The 21,310-nt window shown below is 42.9% G+C and overlaps 1 protein-coding gene across 1 annotated transcript in view; it reads right to left on the bottom strand.

Annotated features, from left to right (window-relative positions):
• Nucleotides 1-468: 468 nt before the first annotated feature.
• KCNQ5 (potassium voltage-gated channel subfamily Q member 5) overlaps nucleotides 469-21,310 on the bottom strand; it is an 846,390-nt gene continuing 825,548 nt past the window's right edge. Inside the window, 3 exon segments of the mRNA XM_030199036.1 lie at nucleotides 469-2,971; nucleotides 14,041-14,067; nucleotides 14,069-14,168. Coding sequence (XP_030054896.1) covers nucleotides 2,033-2,971; nucleotides 14,041-14,067; nucleotides 14,069-14,168 — 1,066 coding nt within the window. The 3' untranslated portion in view covers nucleotides 469-2,032.

Here is a 21,310-nt window from a genome sequence, read left to right as displayed (position 1 = left end):
TTTATTTATTTATTTTCAGCGCATTTCTATCCCGCATTTTCCCACAAGCGCAGGCGCAATGTGGCTTACAACAGTGCATGAAACAGTACAATAGCAATTTTTGAATGTGCATTAGAATTTTGTAACCTGTGCAGATCAATTGTATGCAAATTAATTCATAAGTTAACACAAATTAAAGTGCGTTAATAGATTTGTTGGAGTGGAATTAAAGAATGACCGTTTTTGCAGGTCAGCCAATGAGAGCTTTGGGGTAGTTGTTTCTCCCCATCTACCAGGACCTATCCTTCTCAGAAAATAACTCCTTTTGAGCGACCTCAAAACCCTCCCCAAGAGAATGAGGGTTACAGTTACATGATGGTAAAAAAAAAATTCGGCTACAGCAGAGGAGGTCTGAAAGGCAATGAAGATATGAAAGAAATACAAATACCAACGCTTTCGGTAGTAACTAAAAAATTATAAGGTATTCCTGATTTATTTTCTTGAGAAAAAATTACATTTTCATACATGATTTATAGAATTGTTCTGTTATGTGTACAAGTCTGTATTAAATAAGTTATAACTAAGAAATTTCAAGCTCTTAAGCATGTCATTTAAGGCAAGTAGACCAAGTTCTATGTAATGAAGTATCAGTAAAATCAATCAATGGTTTCTGCTTATTTATATTTAATGAAAGAGGGTAGTATATTAACACAAACTTTTGTTTTAGCTATCCTCTTTCTAAACATCGCCACATCTGTTGGATCTAAATAATGATTCATATCTTTAACAGTTATGAGACGCAAAAGATGTAAGAAAGGCACATAAAACATTTGATAGAAGAAAAGAATAATCTAAAAACTTTACATAATTTGTATATGTTGTAAATACTTTTTAAAGTGTACCTTCTGATCCGTCTGGACAAATGCAGACATTTAAATAAGTTAACGTTTCAAATGATCTGAGATGCTGACAAAAAAACCCTATATTTCTTCACAAAAATTATATTCGTAATCGGGTTTTTAATGATTGGACGTACAGGTGGAAAAACATAAGGAAACCTGAATGCATATAACCTCTGTGGAAAAACAGTAATCAGTTAATTGTGCTTCAAGACAGAATTTGCTGCTAGAGCTTTGTTCATCAAGCTTAAACTATGGAACTCAGCTTCCACCATGGGCCTCATAGACAAACACAGTATGAACACTCTACATACAGTATGCATGTATTTTTCACATAACAAGACTATCATGTAACATCTAAGAATACTTCTATAAAAGAAATATGGAGGCAGAAATTAACATTTTGTTTCAAAGTAAACATTTCAAGTCCTTCACAATACAGCTTACAGCATCTTGCCAGGATTAAGACCGCAGTAACGTTGTCTGATGTATAATAAATCCTCAGAGAATTTGTACATTTCATAGCAAAAGAATGTTCTTATCATAAAGAACAACCTGTAAGTGGTGTGCAAAATAGTTTGCCACAACACTAAGTCACCAAAAATATACAGAAGTTAACATTCTAATTATTAGTATTAAAATGTCTGCTTAATAACGAGTTAATGTCTGTATCTTGCAACTAGCAGCCATTCTAATCCCATGTTGCTGTTGTCCTTGATTCCTTGCTAGCAGCTGTAGATAATATTTTTACTGTAAACATAAATTAGTCTCTAATTTTGGACATATGTATTTTGAATTAACCAGAGGCAAAGTGCTTCAACCCTTGATATTCAAATTATGCATTGCAGTAACATTATTTCTTACTGTTCAAATATTTGCATTTTGTTAGATTCTGTAACCATAGGTTTGCAGATTTATCAATATGTCAACATATTACACTATATTACATGACGGGGGTTGCTGTAGGTATAATTTTGGATTTTAGCCTTCACATGCATTTTCATGCAATTAAAAGATGGGTTCATACAATTGACTTTCAGTTTCTTCTCGATTCTTGCATTTGTTTTTATGTTATGAAAAGGGCTTTCCAAATAGTTCATGCAATGATATGTATGCTAAAGGAAATTGCTAAACCTATAATGCAAATCCATTTGCTATTTAAGTTTGACATGAGGCAGGCTGAGTGCATCTGTACCATCCCCTGTTTTACAAATATTTTGAGATGATCTTGCTCTTCCAGTCCTTACAGAGTCAGTAGAAAGAGCCGTATTCACTGTCTGCTGAGAGCTGGGATCAAAAGTCTCTGTTTCTGTCTCTATGTCCAACTCTTCATCTTCTATAAACAATTTTGACTCCCTCCATTCAGGATAAAATTCTTGACTCACCCTTGAGCTATTCGAGTCACTATGAGAAAGCTGTGTATTCAGTTCTGCAGAGTGTATCAGGTTTTGAACAGATAACGATTTCCCTAAATCCTTGTGCATCGCTAATGTTCCTCCATCGGTATCAAGGCTTTTTCTTCTTAAAATACCCTTTGTCAAGCTGGGTTGTGCAATTTGTCCAGTATCCTTTGCACCTACAAGGCAGGCGGTGACATCAGAAATATCTTCCTGTGTGGTCACAGGAATAATATGGATAGGTTCAGGCCTATTAATATGCTTCAAGGAAGGTAAAGGTGGTATTTGTAATGTTGTTGGTGCTGTTGGCTTGGATGCCTGATTTATTTGGCTTGATATAGTATTGTTTATCACTGCTATTGGTCCATCGTTTTGATTTAGTGGCACCTGTGAAGCTTGGCTATGTGCAGTTGGATTGAAAGCATAATAAGCTGGAGTGTTAAATTCATTTGGTGTCAGTATAAACTGGAATCCTCGCGGAATGTTGGCACTAGCCGATCTGGATATACATCCATTAGTTTGTGCGGAACCAGACAAATCTCTGTTGTCTATGGGACTTTGATAATCTGAAGTTGGCTCACATTCAAAAACAGGCATCTGAAAAGAAGCCAACGTTAACGCTGAAGCAGATCCTTTTCTTAAGACTTGTTGGTAGATATCCAATAAACTGTCCAGTTTTGATTCTATGGATTGTACCTAAAGGTTAAAACAGATTACAATCAGTATACTATATTTTTAAAATTACTTATAGCCGTACGTTTGCATTTACAAAACATTGGGGTCCATTTACTAAAATGTGGTAAGTGCTCTAAGTGCTTACCATGGGATGCGCTGAGGTGTTCTACAGTAAAATCCCAACATGCAAGCACAAACCACATTTCAAAATTTTTTTTTTGAATTTTTCACTGAGGGGGCAAGTCTGGGGGCAAAGAGTGGGCCTGACAGCGTGAATTAGTTAGTGCAGCCACATTACCGCATGCAGATTAGCATGGGAGTAGCACATGAGCCTTTACCATCTACAAAATGGGTAGCAGTAAGGGCTCATGCATTATTTTTTGTTAATGGCCGCACTCTAATAACATTAGCGCATGGCCATTAATTGGGAAGGAGCAGGGAAGGCCCACATAAGGGTGCATTAAAGCCACTTTTTATCGCATCATAGCAAAAGGACACCTAAGTAAAAACTATGAATACATAGAGGGGCATTTTTGATATGATGTCTAAATCCAATTTTGGATGTTTTATGAAAATCATCCAAAAATCCAATAGTGAACATTGCCATTTTCAAACCTTAAAAAGGTCCAACTTTTTATTTCGAAAATGGCCATTTGCTAGATGTTTTGGGCTTAGTGCGTCTATCTTTAGGACCATTTTTGAAAAAAAATGCCAAGGAAAAAACATACAAAAACAAGCCATTAGAATGTATGTGTGTGTGGGGGGGGGGGGGGGGGGGGCAATATTCTTAGTAGACTGGCAACAAAGACATCCCAGCAAAGCAGTGGGACACCCTAGAGAGCACTGCAGTGGACTTCACATAAAAGATCCCATGTACACTTTTCACTGTTACCCCCTTTGGTGAACCCTCCAAACTCACCAAAAACTTACTGTACACCACTACAATAGCACTTATGCCTGCAGGTGTCACCTATTTGTAGGTACAGAAGGTTTTGTGTGAGATTTGGAGGGCTCACGCATTCCACCACAAGTGTACTACCACTACTACTACTATTTAGCATTTCTATAGCGCTACAAGGCATACGCAGCGCTGCACAAACATAGAAGAAAGACAGTCCCTGCTCAAAGAGCTTACAATCTAATAGACAAAAAATAAATAAAGTAAGCAAATCAAATCAATTAATGTGAACGGGAAGGAATAGAGGAGGGTAGGTGGAGGCGAGTGGTTACAAGTGGTTACGAGTCAAAAGCAATGTTAAAGAGGTGGGCTTTCAGTCTAGATTTAAGGTGACCAAGGATGGGGCAAGACGTAGGGGCTCAGGAAGTTTATTCCAGGCGTAGGGTGCAGCGAGACAGAAGGCGCGAAGTCTGGAGTTGGCAGTAGTGGAGAAGAGAACAGATAAGAAGGATTTATCCATGGAGCGGAGTGCACGGGAAGGGGTGTAGGGAAGGACGAGTGTGGAGAGATACTGGGGAGCAGCAGAGTGAGTACATTATAGGTTAGTAGAAGAAGTTTGAACAGGATGCGAAAATGGATAGGGAGCCAGTGAAGGGTCTTGAGGAGAGGGGTAGTATGAGTAAAGCGACCCTGGCGGAAGATGAGACGGGCAGCAGAGTTTTGAACGGACTGGAGAGGGGAGAGGTGACTAAGTGGGAGGCCAGCAAGAAGCAGATTGCAGTAGTCTAAACGAGAGGTGACAAGGGTGTGGATGAGGGTTTTGGTAGAGTGCTCGGAAAGAAAGGGGCGGATTTTACGGGTGTTGTAAAGAAAGAAACGACAGGTCTTGGCAATCTGCTGGATATGAGCAGAGAAGGAGAGAGAAGAGTCAAAGATGACCCCAAGGTTTCGAGCTGAGGAGACAGGGAGAATGAGAGAGCCATCAACAGAAATAGAAAATGGGGGGAGCAGGGAGGTGGGTTTGGGGGGGGGAAAATGAGAAGCTCGGTTTTGGTCATATTTAATTTCAGGTGGCGTTGAGACAGTTAGAGTGGAATATGGGCCTGGGTCCCCTTCTCTACAGTCCACTGCACCGACCATTAGGCTATTCCAGGAACCTGCTTGCTGCTCTAATAGGACTGGCCATAACATCTGAAGCTGTCATAGAGAGTGGTATGCACTGTTTCTTTTGGGGGCTGGGAGGGAGTCAATGACCATGGGGGAAGTAAGGTGAGTCATGCCTTAATCCCTCCAGTGGTCATCTGGTCATTTAGGGCACCTTTTTGTGATTTAGAGGGGCATAATCAAATGGCGCCGGCCAAATAGATGGCCGGCCATCTTCGGGGCCGGCTCCGCAAAAGGGCGGAGCAAATCATATTTTCAAAACAGATGGCCGGCCATCTTTTCTTTCGACAATACGGTTTGTTCTGGCTAAGTCTCAACATTTAGGTCAAATGTTGAGATGGCCGGCTTCGGTTTTCGGCCATAATGGAAACTGGGCCCGGCCATCTCAAACCCGGCGAAATGCAAGGTATTTGGTCATGGGAGCAGCCAGCATTTGTAGTGCATTGGTCCCCCTGACATGCCAGGACACTAACCGGGCACCCTAGGGAGCACTTCTAAAAATTAAAAAAAAAAAATTAAATAGCTCCCAGGTGCATAGCTCCCTTACCTTGTGTGCTGACCCCCCCAACCCCCCCCCCCAAAACCCACTCCCCACAACTCTACACCACTACCATAGCCTTAAGGGGTGCACCTACATGTGGGTACAGTGGGTTTTTTGGGGGGGAGGTTAGAGGGCTCCCATTTACCACCACAAGTGTAACAGGTAGGGGGGATGGGCCTGGGTTCACCTGCCTGAAGTGCACTGCACCCACAAAAAACTGCTCCAGGTACCTGCATACTGCTGTCAGGGAGCTGGGTATGACATTTGAGGCTGGCAAACAGGCTGTTTTTAATTTTTCTTTTGGGTGGGAGGGGGTTGGTGACCACTGGGGGAGTAAGGGGAGGTGATCTCCGATTCCCTCCGGTGGTCATCTGGTCAGTTGGGGCACTTTTTTGAGGCTTGGTCGTAAAAATAAATGGACCAAGTGAAACCGGCGAAATGCTCATCAGAGCCGGCCAACTTTTTTCCATTATTGGGCGAAGCCAGCCATCTCGTAACCACACCCCCATCCCACCCCCGTCCTGCCGTCTGTACCCTTCTGACATGCCCCTTTGAAGTTTCGCCAGCTCCGCGACAGAAAGCAGTTGGTGCCGGCCAAAATCGGCTTTCGATTATACCGATTTGGCTGGGTTCAGGAGATGGCCGGCTATCTCCCGATTTGTGTCGGAAGATGGCCGGCGATCTCTTTCGAAAATAAGCTAGTTAGTCGTAATTGAAAGGTTTAGACCAAAACATCTAACTTTTAGCTCTGGACATTTTTGCACTGTTCAATTATAGCAGAAAAACATCCAAGTTTTCAGTACACCCAAATCCCACCCCAACATGCCACTTGTGATTTGCATGAACTGCAGAGAAAAATATTTGAAATCCAGGTTTTGATTCAGAGAAAAACATCAAAATGCCACTTTATGCTGCTTTTGAGACGTTTTTCTCTTTTGAAAATGAGCCCCATAGGCAAAGACAAGTCAATACTCAAAACGAGTTAATTGTTTAGAGGGAATTTTACAAAATAGGTGCTAACATTTGTGTGCTAATTATACATGTAAATATTTAGAGAACTGGCATATATGTGCATGTGTGCACATTAGTGTACCAATGCCAAACCCTCACCAAAGCGCTGTTCTGTAAATGTGTGTATCTTGCAAAGCACGCACGTGTTTTACAGGTAGGTGTACACATAGGAGGAGTCTGGGTGGAGCTTGGGTGACACCCATATCTCCAGTATTTAAGCATGAGCGTTTACACCTGCTCTATAGGGCCTTATACAAAGTAGCAGTAGGGCTAATGTGTTGATAGCATGTGCCAAATCAGCCCTACCGCTGGGGTATAGCATGGGCATCCGGCAGTAATTCCAAAGTTGGCATGCGCTGGTTCCCTGAGCAGAAAATAGTTTTCTATTTTCTATCACGGGGTGTTCCTGGTGGTAATCGGCAGTGCACCCACATTGGCGCGCGCTGCATGATTACCATGTGAGTATCATGTAAGCCCCTACCACTAGGTCAATGGCTGGTGGTAAGGACTCAGGCTGTAAATAGCTGTGTGCTACCTTTCATTTTACACACAGCCATTTATTGCCCCATTGAAAAATGCCTTTTTTCCCAGCCGCGGTACAAAATGGCCCAGCGTGCACCAAAAACACACGCCCACACTACCACAGGCCACTGTTTACCACAGCTTAGTAAAAGGACCTTTTCAGGAGAGAAAGTACATATATACTAAGCTCTTTCTCTGCTTTTTGCTGAGTGGATATATTTATTGGAGGTGTTGATGCAAGTCGTTGGTGAGGCCTCACCTGGAGTATTGTGTTCAGTTTTGGAGGCCGTATCTTGCTAGGGTCAGGATGTAAAAAGAATTAAAGCAGTGCAAAGAAAAGCTACAAAAATGGTATGGGATTTGTGTTACAAGACGTATGAGGAGAGACTTTCTGACCTGAACATGTATATCTTGGAGGAAAGGAGAAACAGGGGTGATATAATATAGACGTTCAAATATTTGAAAGGTATTAATCCGCAAACAAACCTTTTCCGGACATGGGAAGGAGGTAGAACTAGAGGACATGAAAGGAGGTTGAAGGGGGGCAGACTGAAGAAAAATGTCAGGAAGTATTTTTTCATGGAGAGAGTGGTGGACACTAGGAATGCCCTCCCGTGGGAGGTGGTGGAGATGAAAACGGTAACAGAATTCAAAAATGTGTCGGATAAACAAAGGAATTCTGCTCAGAAGGAATGGATCCTCAGAAGCTTAGCGGAAATTGGGTGGCAGCACCGGTGGTGGGAGGCGGGGCAGACTTCTACAGTCTGTGCCCTGAAAATGGCAGATATAAATCAAGGTCAGGTATATACATAAAGTAGCACGTATGAATTATTCTTGTTGGGCAGAATGGATGGACCATACAGGTCTTTTTCTGCCGTCATCTGGGCTCATTTTAGAAAGAGAAGGACGCCCATCTTTCGACATATATCGGAAGATGGACATGCTTCTCCCAGGGTCGTCCAAATCGGTATAATCAAAAGCCGATTTTGGACAACCCCAACTGCTTTCAGTCGCAGGGATGGCCAAAGTTCAAGGGGGCGTGTCAGAGGCGTAGCGAAGGCGGGACTTGGACATGCCTAACACTTGAACGCATAGGAGCCAACTTTTCAAAATTATTGGGGGTGCTAAGCCCAATGGAAATAATCCCTCCCTGGACACATACAAGGAAGTTTTCCAATATTGGGGGTGCTCAAGCACCCACAACATCCACAGAGTCGGCTCCAATGCTTGAACGTCCTCGACCCATAATCGAAAGAAACAAGGACGTCCCTGACGAACACTTGGACACTTTACCTGGTCCTGTTTTTCTTACGACCAAGGCACAAAAAGGTGCTCAAAATGACCAGATGACCACCGGAGAGAATCGGGGATGACCTCCCCTTACTCCCCCAGTGGTCACTAACCCCCTCCCACCCTCAATAAACATCTTTCAAAATATTTTGTGCCAGCCTCTATGCCAGCTTCAGATGTCCTACTCAGCTCCATCACAGCAGTATGCAGGCCCCTAGAGCAGTTTTAGTGGGTGCAGTGCACTTCAGGGAGGCGGACCCAGGCCCATCCCCCCCACCTATTACGTTTGTGAAGGAAACAGCAAGCCCTCCAAAACCCACCACGAACCCACTGTACCCACATCTAGGTGCCCCCCCCCCCTTCATCTGTAAGGGCTATGGTAGTGGTGTACAGTTGTAGGTAGTGGGTTTTGGGGGGCTCAGCACACAAGGTAAGGGAGCTATGTACCTGGGAGCAATTTATGAAGTCCACTGCAGTGCCCCCTAGGGTGCCCGGTTGGTGTTCTGGCATGTCAGGGGGACCAGTGCACTACAAATGCTGGCTCCTCCCTTGACCAAAGGGCTTGCATTTGGTCATTTCTGATATGGACATCCTTGGTTTCGATTATCGCCGAAAATCAGAAACGACCAAGTCTAGGGATGACTAAATTTAAGGATTTGGACGCCCCTGGCCGTGTTATCGAAACAAAAGATGAAAATCCACCATTTCTGGGATAAGCAGTATAAAATGTTTTGTACTTTTTTGTGATCTTGCCAGGTATATGTGATCTAGATTGTCCACTGTTGGAAACAGGATGCTGGGCTTGATGGACCCTTGGTCTTTCCCAGTATGGCAATACTTATGTACTTATCCATCTTGTTTTGAAAATACGGGTTTCCCCGCCCCTGGATCGGGACGTTTTGCAAGGACGTCCCTTTCGAAAATGCCCCTCCACATTAGCCGTCTTTATGAAGAGATTCACCCAAGGTGGTGATTTTGAGTGGCTTATGGTACATTTAAGACTATTAGGGATAATATTGCCTCTATTTCTATTTTTTGTCATTACTGATTGTTAATAGAAAACTCTGGGAAGTGCATTTGAAGAATCTCAAGCAGTACTTTTAGGTATGGAAGTGTATTATGTGGCAGCCCACAACAAGCCTAAGGGCCCTGTTTACTAAGCAGTGCTAAGGGTGCGTTAGCATTTTTAATGTGCACTAATGATTAGCACTTGCTAAATGCTAAGGGGATCTTTTACTAAAGGTTAGCTCGAGTTAAACTGCAGCAGGTCCCATTTTATTCCTATGGGCCCTGCTGCAGTTATCTTGAGCTAATCTTTAGTAGAAGACCCCCTAACAGGCTTATTTTCGAAACAGAAGGGCGCCCATCTTTCGACACAAATCGGGAGATGGGCGTCCTTCTCCCAGGGTTGCCCAAATTGGCATAATCGAAAGCTGATTTTGGGCATCCTCAACTGCTTTCCAACGCGGGGACGACGAAAGTTCACGGGGGCGTGTCGGAAGCGTAGCGAAGGCGAGACTGGGGCATGCCTAACACATGGGCGTCCTCGACCGATAATGGAAAAAGAAGAGCATCCCTGATGAGCACTTGGGGTGACTTTACTTGGTTCATTTTTTGTTACGACCAATCCTCAAACAGGTGCCCGAACTGACCAGATGACCACCGGAGGGAATCAGGGATGACCTCCCCTTACTCCTCCAGTGGTCACCAACCCCCTCCCACCCTAAAAAAAACTTTTTAAATATTTTTTGCCAGCCTCTATGCCAGCCTCAAATGTCATACCCAGCTCCATGACAGCCGTATGCAGGTCCCTGGAGCAGTTTTAGTGGGTGCAGTGCACTTCAGGCAGGCGGACCCAGGCCCATTTCCCACCTACCTATTACACTTGTGGTGGTAAATGTGAGCCCTTCAAAACCCACCAGAAACGCACTGTACCCACATGTAGGTGCCCCCCTTCACCCCTTAGGTAGTGGTGTACAGTTGTGGGGAGTGGGTTTGGGGGGCTCAGCACACAAAGTAAGGGAGTTATGAACCTGGGAGCAATTTCTGAAGTCCATTGCAGTGCCTCCTAGGGTTCCCAGTTGGTGTCCTGGCATGTCAGGGGGACCAGTGCACTATGAATACTGGCTCCTCCCATGACCAAATGGCTTGCATTTGGTCGTTTCTGAGATGGGCGTCCTTGGTTTCCATTATTGCCGAAAATCAGGGATGCCCATCTCTAAGGAAGACCATCTCTAAGATCGACCTAAATTTCCAGATTTGGGCATCCCTGATCATATTATCAAAACGAAAGATGGACGCCCATCTTGTTTCGATAATATGGGTTTCCTCGCCCCTTCGCAGGGACGTCCTCAGGAAAACTTGGGCACCCCTTTCGATTATGCCCCTCTAAGTCTCCCATGGGAATATATGGGCATGCTAAAAACCCTAGCACGGCTTAGTAAACAGGGCCCTAGTGTACTATGTTTGGTATTTAGAAAGATTTGAAGTATGAATTTTATGTATATGTTGTTTTTTATTTCAACTGTTTAAACCAATAGGTATAATTTTCTGACTATACCACTGGGGTATCTATCTGTTATTTCTCATTTCATGATGAAGTGGCATATATGTGAACATATATGGATGGTTTACGTATTTTTATATATGGTCTGTGTTTATATTTGATATTTTTTATGGAGGGGTGGCCTAATGATTAGTGTAGTGGGTTGCACACCTGAAGAACTGAGTTCAATTCCCATTGCTGCCTGATGGTGGGCAGTGGGTTGAGATCCTGGGGAACCAGGTTCAATTTCCTCTGCAGCTCTATGTGACCTTGGGCAAGTCGCTTAACCTTCCATTGCCCCAGGTACAACTGTAGTATAATGTACTACCTAGACTATAAGCCCAACAGGGACAGACCCAGTACCTGTAAAGTGAAGCTGTAATTGTTTAGGTCTAAGTGGTATATAAATACTGAAATGAATGTTTATTTTCTAATTTATACTAATATGATTTTACGTGTTTATTAACAGTTCAGTCTCAAGCCTCTGACGCAGCCCTTTGTGAGGATGAAACATGGCTGTGTCAGACTTTTATCTATTTATTTATGGTTTTAGTGGTGAATAAAGTGGACATTTTTTTAAAACTTTATTTTCTTGGCGATTTGTTTCTTTTTGTATGCCGCTCAAACTTAAGAGCTCTCAAGAATGGAACAAGTATGCTCAATTAGTAAAGGTGTCAGTAGCAATTTGGGCTCCGCTCATGATTTGTGTTGCGTGGTGGAGAAGTAAATGTTTGGGAAGTTTTTTAATGTACTAACTGCAGATGAGCAATTTCTCATTTTCTTACCAATGATATTTAAATTGACTCCTGAGGCAGGCGTTAGTTACGCCGAAAAACACAGCCAATGTTGGATCACTAATAAAGCACACTTGTTCCATTCTTGAGAGCCCTTTATACTTTTTCCTGGACTGCTTGTGCTGTGTACTTTGACTCTCTCCATTGTGGAGGAGAGTCTATATATGGCACCTAAAGGATTGGCGCTGTAATCAGTGCCGACTAAGTGTATTCTATAATCGGCACCCAGATTTAGCCACTGATTATAGAATATGCTTAGTTGATATTTCAGCACTGATATCTGCGTGCATCCATTTACACCAATGAAAACCTGGTGTAAATCTTAGCATGTAGATTTAGGTACACTGGGCCATATTCTATAACTAGGTGCTTAAATTTTGGTACACACATGGAGTGCCATTTCCCCGCCCATAACCTCGCTGAACCTCCGCACGTTAGAAGTTTGGCGCACATCATTACAGAATATGCTTAGCAAGTTGTGTGCCTAAATTCTAATCAGTGCCAATTAATGCTCATTATTGCTTGTTAAGTGGTGTTATCAGCACTCATTAGCTTGTTAAGCCAATTAAGTTACGTGCTGTGTTCTAGAATCCGTGCCAATTTTGGCGCCTAAGTCTAAGCACACTATATAGATTCCGGGGACGTATGCTGCTCCAACTTAAGAGACAAAATGTAGTTGATGGGACTTTAATTTCCTTCTTCTTCATGTATTTTATCTTGCCTCTGATCACCACTTGAATGTTTCTGAGACTGCATCCAGTAATAATAAGCCATGACAAGGAAAAGAAATGGCAGAAGAGGAAAATTCAGAAACTGTCATCAATTTTCTCGGCTAATCTGAATTAACTAGAGCACAATCAAGGTTCATTTATTATCCACTATAGTTATCACATATAAATTATACTTTTTTTTACATAACTATGCAAGTAATAGCCTTAGTTCATATGATTGTATTGTACTAGAAATATCAAATGCAAAACCATCTCTATATTAAACAATAGAACACATTTTTTCTAATCCAATTACACCTCTTATAATTAAGGATACTTTTCAGTGTCACTTGTGGATTCCAAATTAGTAGTGGTTCAAACTTACACACTCTTTACAACCCACTTTCAAATTGCAACTCCTTTTCAACTTATCTGAAATTGTAGTAACAGTGTTGAAACTTCCTTGTAAACCACTGTAATCAATCTTCAACTATGATGATGTCAACTATATTTCTTGCCAACTTTTGGCTTCCACAATGTCAATGGATATTTGTAGTACAATAAAATCATATGAGCTAAGACTATTACTCTGCTTAGCTCGAGTTATCTGCAGCAGGGTCCACAGGAATAAAATGGGCCCTGCTGCAGATAACTTGAACTAAGCCTTAGTGAAAGCCCCCCCCCCCCCCCCCCCCCCCCCCAAGGCTAACATGCTGCCTAGGCACTATTCTATAGCAATACACAGGTGGAAGAGTAGCCTAGTGGTTAGAGCACCAGTCTTGCCATCCAGAGGTGGCTGATTCATATCCCACTGCTGCTCCTTGTGATCTTGGGCAAGTCACTTAAGCCTCCATTTCCTCATGTACAAAATTAGATTGTGAGCCCTCCAGGGACAGAGAAATACCCAGTGTACCTAAATGTAACTCACCTTGAGCTACTACTGAAAAAGGTGTAAGCAAAAATCTAAATAAATAAACAAACTTGCATAGCATGTAAGTGCAAGGAGGCATACACAGGATGGAGCATGGATGGGACATACGTGAGGCTGTCACTATAAGTTATGTGTGTCCTTGCTGTATTTAGGTGTTCATGTTTACAACAGCTCTATGGCTGGCATAAGTGTGAATATCTAAATGGTAAGCACCTATACACCATATTATGGTAATATTCTATCATTTATTTATTTATTACATTTGTACCCCGCGCTTTCCCACACATGGCAGGCTCAATGCGGCTTACATAGTAACAATAAGAAGAATTACAAGTCGTAAGAACAATATACAATTTGTAGTAAACGTAATATTAATGGGGTTAATGGATAAGTAAATTGAACAAAGGAGGAATTAGATGTATAAGTAAATTGAACATAGGAGGAATGAGGTGTAGAAGGAAATGAGAACCTAAGCACAAATATATGTAAGTTTGCCTACTAGATGGAGGGCAATTATAGCCGTGGAAATGACATACAGTATTACTATTTCAATCATCTACATCTTCTCATCTAATTTTCTGTCTTAGACAAGAAAGCATAATAGATACAGGAAGGGTCAATGAGGTAAATGAGCAATCGGAGAACTCAAAGACAAGTAAGTTTAGTAGGTGTAATAAGTTGTACCTGTTTTTCCACTTTGACCACACGACCCCAACATACTAAGATCATCAGTTGCCTCATTTTCTGCAGCACTTTTGTCTCTGCTTTTTTTATCGGTTGTAATTTGGCTTTTTCCAAGGATTTGGTCAACCCTATAAGCCAAAAAAACAGTATAATGGATAAAATATTGATATTTAGGAAAGGTGCTTGTGAACATTTATACCATTTCATTTATAGGTGCCAACATTTCAAAATGAGTAGGTGCGCCAAGACAGCCTAGCTTAGCGGAGTTTAAAAAAGGTTTGGACGGCTTCCTAAAGGAAAAGTCCATAGACCATTATTAAATGGACTCGGGGAAAATCCACCATTTCTGGGATAAGCAGTATAAAATGTTTTGTACTTTTTTGGGGATCTTGCCAGGTATTTGTGACCTGGATTGGCCACTGTTGGAAACAGGATGCTGGGCTTGATGGACCTTTGGTCTTTCCCAGTATGGCAATTCTTATGTACTTATTTACTAATATAAGTTACCCCTCCCTTAACACAATGTAAAAGCTTGCTCAGCACCCACTGGGACCCACAGAGCTGGCTCCTATGATTTCATTCCTCACAGGTAGCTTCCCAGTATCTGTGGTCCTGTAAGACAATTTTTAAACATAAACACCCGTTGGAGTGTACCTTTGAAAATTCAGTGGCAAGCTGGTGCTATGGGAATTCTTAACCCCATGGATAAAATGTATGTACGTATTTCAGAATGAAATTTCTGCATATACTTTAGGGGGGCCCTTCCTAACCCTGCCCTTACTATCATTCGTTTCTGTCGTTTCTTTCTTTACAACATCCATAAATCCACCCTTTCTTTCCGAGCACTCTACCAAAACCCTCATCCACACCCTTATCACCTCTCGTTTAGACTACTGCAATCTGCTTTTTGCTGGCCTCCCACTTAGTCACCTCCCCTCTCCAGTCGGTTCAAAACTCTGCTGCCCGTCTCATCTTCCGCCAGAGTCGCTTTACTCATACTACCCCTCTCCTCAAGACCCTTCACTGGCTCCCTATCCGTTTTCGCATCCTGTTCAAACTTCTTCTACTAACCTATAAATGTACTCACTCTGCTGCTCCCCAGTATCTCTCCACACTCGTCCTTCCCTACACCCCTTCCCGTGCACTCCGCTCCATGGATAAATCCTTCTTATCTGTTCCCTTCTCCACTACTGCCAACTCCAGACTTCGTGCCTTCTGTCTCGCTGCACCCTACGCCTGGAATAAACTTCCTGAGCCCCTACGTCTTGCCCCATCCTTGGCCACCTTTAAATCTAGACTGAAAGCCCACCTCTTTAACATTGCTTTTGACTCGTAACCACTCGCCTCCACCTACCCTCCTCTCTTCCTTCCCGTTCACATTAATTGATTTGATTTGCTTACTTTATTTATTTTTTGTCTATTAGATTGTAAGCTCTTTGAGCAGGGACTGTCTTTCTTCTATGTTTGTGCAGCGCTGCGTATGCCTTGTAGCGCTATAGAAATGCTAAATAGTAGTAGTAGTAGTAGTAATCATTCCTTTTCCTTGCAAAGGGAAGGAAGAAAAGTTCTTAGAATGCAGGTAATGTTCTACCCCCACAGCACTGTGTGCATATTTACATTGTATGTATTATACTGACAATCTACAGTTAATGTGAAATACTTCTTGACTGATCCTGTAATCTTTACGTTTATAGGGTAAATGTTGAATGTGACCTCTTGTCTCCAGTCCTCTTGAGACCCACTTTGCTCATACTTCAATAATCAATAATCCAGTATTCATCACTTCATCATATACCTGTATTTATTCCCACGGAATCGTGCAATTAACAGAAGAAACAGTTCAGACAGACTCTACCTGATATTTCTCTTATTTCATCATTGCACATATACAGTTTGCTCATTACTTACCTGTATTAAATAGTTGGAAATGAGTCAGAATCTCTTCTATGGATACTGGACTAGATGTTAGATTGGTTTAACTAACTGTTAAATATTGCATTGAGAAATGCAGTATGAGAATGGTGTCAGGCAAAATACAATTCAACCAGAGAAACGTTCAGAAAATTGCTAACTCTGAAACTAAACATAAAAATACTACTACTTTTACTACTACTAATCATTTCTATAGCGCTACTACATATACACAGCACTGTACATTATATGCAGGTACTTTCTCCGTCCCTAGAGGGCTCACAATCTAGATGTCATTGCAATGAAGGAATGTACAGATTATATAAATTGTGCAAGAAAATCCAATAACACGTGTAAATCTCATGCACTTTAGTATTTTTTATTCTTTCCAACCCTACGGAATGTTGGAAAGAAGTTATAAATAAGGGGCAGAGAATATTGGCAAATCTGTTGAGAGGCAAAATAACTTGTTGAAAATTTAACAGAGCAGGGCATTTGGTACAGGGAAAAACGGATGAACAGACACATTGAGATTGAATTGGGTGTTCCAGAGATATAAAGTTCCCCCCAAATACCCCAGTTATTTATACGGGAAAAGTAGTTCCAGCTTCTGCAGCATGGAAAACAGCGATACACTGAAACATAGCTGCTAGGGAATTGCTTCTTTCAAACTGCTTCTCCCTTCTTCTTTGCTTTCCCAATCACAGATGCACACAGAACCAACTCACATCAACCCACCCACACATACACAAAATATATATGTAAAATGAAAACAGAAAACTACACACACACACAGACAAATAAAACAGACTCATGCACACACACTCATAGTTGTGCTGGGACCACTGTTTTTTAAATGTTTATAAATGACCCGGAATAGGAATTTAAAAAGGCATTAAAAGCATATCTATTCGTGCAGGCTTTTACGGGTATTCGATGAATCTCTGTGGTTACTTTTAACATTTTTTATTTATTGATGGATTGTTGTGAAAATGTGATGTTTTGTTTAGTTTATTTTATATAAATTATTCTATGTATGTTTTTAGGTGGATATTTGGGAGTTTCTAGTACTTGAGGTGGTGCAGAATGCCTTCGCGAGGATATTGCAGGTGTATCGAAGTGGGATCATGTTAATCCACTTTGAAGCAGCTACATTGGCTGTGCAATTTAAGATTCAGTTTAAAGTTTTATGTTTGCTTCACCAGACTGTTTATGGGAATGTTCTGTGGTACTTACATTCTGTGATAAAACTGTTGTGTTTGTTATTGTGTGTTTGATTTTGATTATATTATGCTAGTCATGCTGTTAGCTGATTGGGTTTAAGCGTGGTATAAGTTTTATAAATAAAATATTAAAAAAGAATAAATAATGAGTGAGGTGATCAAATTTGCTAATGACACAAAGTTATTAAAAGTTGTTAAATCATGAGAGGTATCCTGATCAAGACAGTAGTGGGATGCAATGTGTGGACTGAAGATCACATTGCAGCCTTGACAATCTCCTTTAGGGAGGGCTGATCTCAAGTGGGCTACTGACACAGCCATGGCTTTGACACTGTGAGCCATTACATGACCCACAAGAGTCAGCCCAACCTGGGCATAAGCAAAGGAGATGCAATCAGCTTTCCAAATTGAAAGTGTGCGTTTGTCGATGGCCACCCCCATTCTGTTAGGGTCAAAAGAAACAAAAAACCAGGTGGATTGTCTATGGGCTTGACTCCGCTCCAGGCAGAAGACTAAGGCTTGCTTTCAGTCTGAAGTATACAATACACGTTCGCCAGGCTGGGCATGTGGTTTGGAGAAAAATGTTGGAAGAACATTGACTGGTTAAGATGTAACTCTGACACTACCTTAGGGAGGACCTTGGAGTGCATGCAGAGAACTACTCTGTTGTGTTGAAACATAGTATATGGTGGATGAGCTACTAGGACCTGGAGCTCACTGTCTCTGTGAGCTGAAGTGACTGCCACCAGAAACATAACTTTCCTGATCAAAAACTTCAGATGACAGGAATTTAGAGGCTCACAAGGAGACTTCATCAGCTGGGTGAGGACTATATGGAGATCCCATGTCATAGTGGGAGGTTTGGTAAGGGGCTTTGTTAGCAACAAGCCTCTCATGAAGCGAGCAACAAAGGCTGTACAGAAATGGACTCGCCTCCCACACAGTGATGATAAGTGCCAGTTGCACTGAGAAGCAGCAGATAGGTCAAGAAGGATAAGGATGGAATAGAGACCTCTGGATTTAGCCAGTAGCAGGTCATTAGAGACTTTGGTAAGTGCAGTTTCAGTAGCATGAAGAGGACGAAAACCAGATTGGAGTGGATCAAGAATGGGTTGTGAAGAAAGAAAGTCAAGACAACAGCAGTGAATGACCCGTTCAAGTAATTTGGAGAGGAAAGGGAGATGGGGCGATAGTTGGAGGCACAGGTAGGGTCAAGTGAGGGTTTTTTAAGGAGTGGAGTGACAACAGCATGTTTGAAGACCGTAGGAACAGTTGCCGTGGAGAGTGAAAGATTAAGGATGTGACAGATGACAGGGATGACAGTAGGAGAGATAGTGTTAAGTAGATAAGTGGGAATGGGATCACAGGAACAGGTAGTACATTTAGAGGAGGAAAGAAGAAGGGCAGTTTCCTCAGTAGAAACTTCTGAGAAGGAGGAAAAGAAGGAGAAGAAGGAGAGTAGGGGGTGAGGACTAAGGGAGAGAGAGGGTGGGGAGGGTTTGGATGAAAATTCAAGGTTGATTTTATGGATGTTATCGTGGAAGTGGTCAGCTAGGGTCTGAGGAGAAAGAGATGGGGGAATTGGGGGCGGAGGTACCTTGAGAAGAGAGTTCAGTGTGGCGAAGAGAAGTCGAGGGTTGGAGCCATGGGAATTTGTCAATTGAGTGAAGTAATCCAGTTTGGCAAGTGAAAGGGCAGACTGGAAGGAGTTAAGCATGAATTTGAAATGAATGAAGTCGGCAAGGGTGAGGGATTTAAGCCAAGAACGTTCAGCAGAGCGGGAACAGGAACAAAAGTAACAGATTTTAGAGGTCAGCCAAGGCTGGGGTTTGGTACACCAAGTAGGACGGGGCGTGAGAGGGGCAAGAGTGTCCAGTGCAGAGGAAAGAATAGTATCATAGGAGGAAACAGCTTCATTGACAGACTTAGATGGAGTGGTGGTAGAGAAAATGTTAGAGACACAAGAGGATAGGGTAAGGGGGTCAATAGCCTGAAGATTCCTAGATGTGGGGTTGAGATTGGGTGGGACTGGGAGGAGGGTGCTTAAGTGTAAAGGTTAATAGGTGATGGACAGAAAGGGGGAGATCTGAGGAACAGAAGCTGGAGGAAAAGCAGTTAGAGGAGAGGATAAGGTTGAGACAGTGACCATTTTGGTGAGTGGGTGCAGCGGAACACAACTGAAGATTGAATGAGGATGTTAAGGCAAGGAATTGGGAGGCATAAGAATCAGAGGGATCATCAGCGTGGATGTTGAAGTCACCAAGGATGATGGAGGGGGATGTAGGTTCATAAAAGAAGGAAAGCCAGGCGTCAAAGTCAGTGAGAAAGGATGAATGAGATTTGTCAGGGGGTCGATAAATGACTGCTAGTCGGAGAGGCAGAGGAGTAAAGAGGCGGATGGAATGGACTTCAAAGGACGAAAAACAGTGAGATTGGGGTGGAAGAAGAGGTTGGAATTTGCAGGAGGGAGAGAGCAGCAATCCAACGCCACCGCCACGGCCGACAGGGCGAGGGGTATGAGAAAAGATAGCCACCATGGCAAAGGGCCGCGACAGAAGTAGAGTCATCAGGGGAGAGCCAAGTTTCAGTTAAGGCAAGAAGATGGAGGGAACGAGAAATGAAGAGGTCATGAATGTAGGGAAGTTTATTGCAGATGGAGCGGCATTCCATAGGGCGCAAGAGAAGGGTAAGAGGGAAGGGGGAAGAAGAGGAATAGAGATGAGATTAGAGACGTCACGATGTGGCCTACATAAGTAGGAAGAAGGCAGGAGAGGAGGACCAGGATTGGGATTAATGTCACCAGCTGAGAGTAAGAGAAGGAGTAAAAGAGAGTGGAGGAGAGTGGGAGAGGTATAGTCATGAAGGCGTCGAAGGCGAGAGGAACTTAAGTAAAATGGGGAAGACACAATGGAGGGAAGAAAGAGATGAAGAGAAGGAAGAAGGGGGTAAAAGAGAAGGTGAGGTGATGAAATCAAAGGATGGGCAGTGAGTTCCTGTAAAGGACAGTGGTAGGGGGTGAGGAAAAAGATTGGGAAGGGACAGGGCTAGGAAGAAGATGTGTATAGGGGCCATAAATAAAGTATGAGGTACTTTCAGGTGCTAGGCAGGAAAAGCAATTGAATTTTCAGGTGATAAGTAGAAACAGCAATTGAACCATCAATAACTGAAGGCAGGCAGGATACTGATATATGGATACTGATATAGGACAGAGACATGCTTTTCAGGAAACACAGCGCTCTGACTCTGACCTGGAAGCCCTGAGGCAGAGGGCTGGGCAGTGGCGTAGCCAAGGGTGGGCCCGGGTGGGCCCAGGACCACCAACTTTGGGCTCAGACCCATCCAGTAGCAGCACATCTATGATGTGGCTGGCAGGGATTCCCAAGCCCTACCAGCTGAAAACTCCTAAAACCTCCCTCCTGCATAACTTGTAAATAGCAGATCTTTGCCTGTAGCGAGCAGCGACTGATATATGTTGTGGGGCCAACATGAGCAGTGTGTATTAGATGCTGCTCGCTGCCGGTGAAAATCTGCTATTTAAAAGATAAGTGTGGTGGAGGGGGGATGTTTGAGAGACCATATGGTATACAGGCGAGAGAGGGAGAGACTAAATCACTTCTGTGACAAGGTGGAGTTCTTCTGCCCACCCATCTTGGGCCCAGGCCCACCCAAAATTGGGTGTCTGGCTACGCCCCTGGGGCTGGGCAAGCAATCAGTGACACTGGTAAAGATCATATCCTATGGAAAGGTGGTTTGTTGTACAAAGAGAATGATCCTGCTGATCCTAATAGGCCCTAGACAGCAGGCAAGCAGCTTATAGTGCCCAGGGCATACAGAGAACAACTTTTACAGATTGCACACGACATTCCACTAGCAGGACATCGGGGGGGTGACACGCATATGCACTAGATTGACCCAGAGCTTCTATTGGCCAGGAGTATCTCAAGCCACAGCTGACTATTGTTGAACCTGCAATGTGTGCCAAAGAGTGGGTAAGACCCAAGATCACCCCCGAGCTCCCCTGAAACCTATACCCATTATCATTGAGCCCTTTGAGAGAATAGCTGTGAATATAGTGGGGCCTCTAGCTGTCCCTAGCTGGACTGGGAAAAGATATATATTGACAGTGGTGGACTTTG

This window comes from Microcaecilia unicolor, chromosome 3 (genome assembly GCF_901765095.1).
Source record: "Microcaecilia unicolor chromosome 3, aMicUni1.1, whole genome shotgun sequence".
Classification (NCBI taxonomy): domain Eukaryota; kingdom Metazoa; phylum Chordata; class Amphibia; order Gymnophiona; family Siphonopidae; genus Microcaecilia; species Microcaecilia unicolor.
The sequence above is the reverse complement of the archived record's forward strand: the minus strand, read 5'-3'. Positions and strand labels throughout refer to the sequence as shown.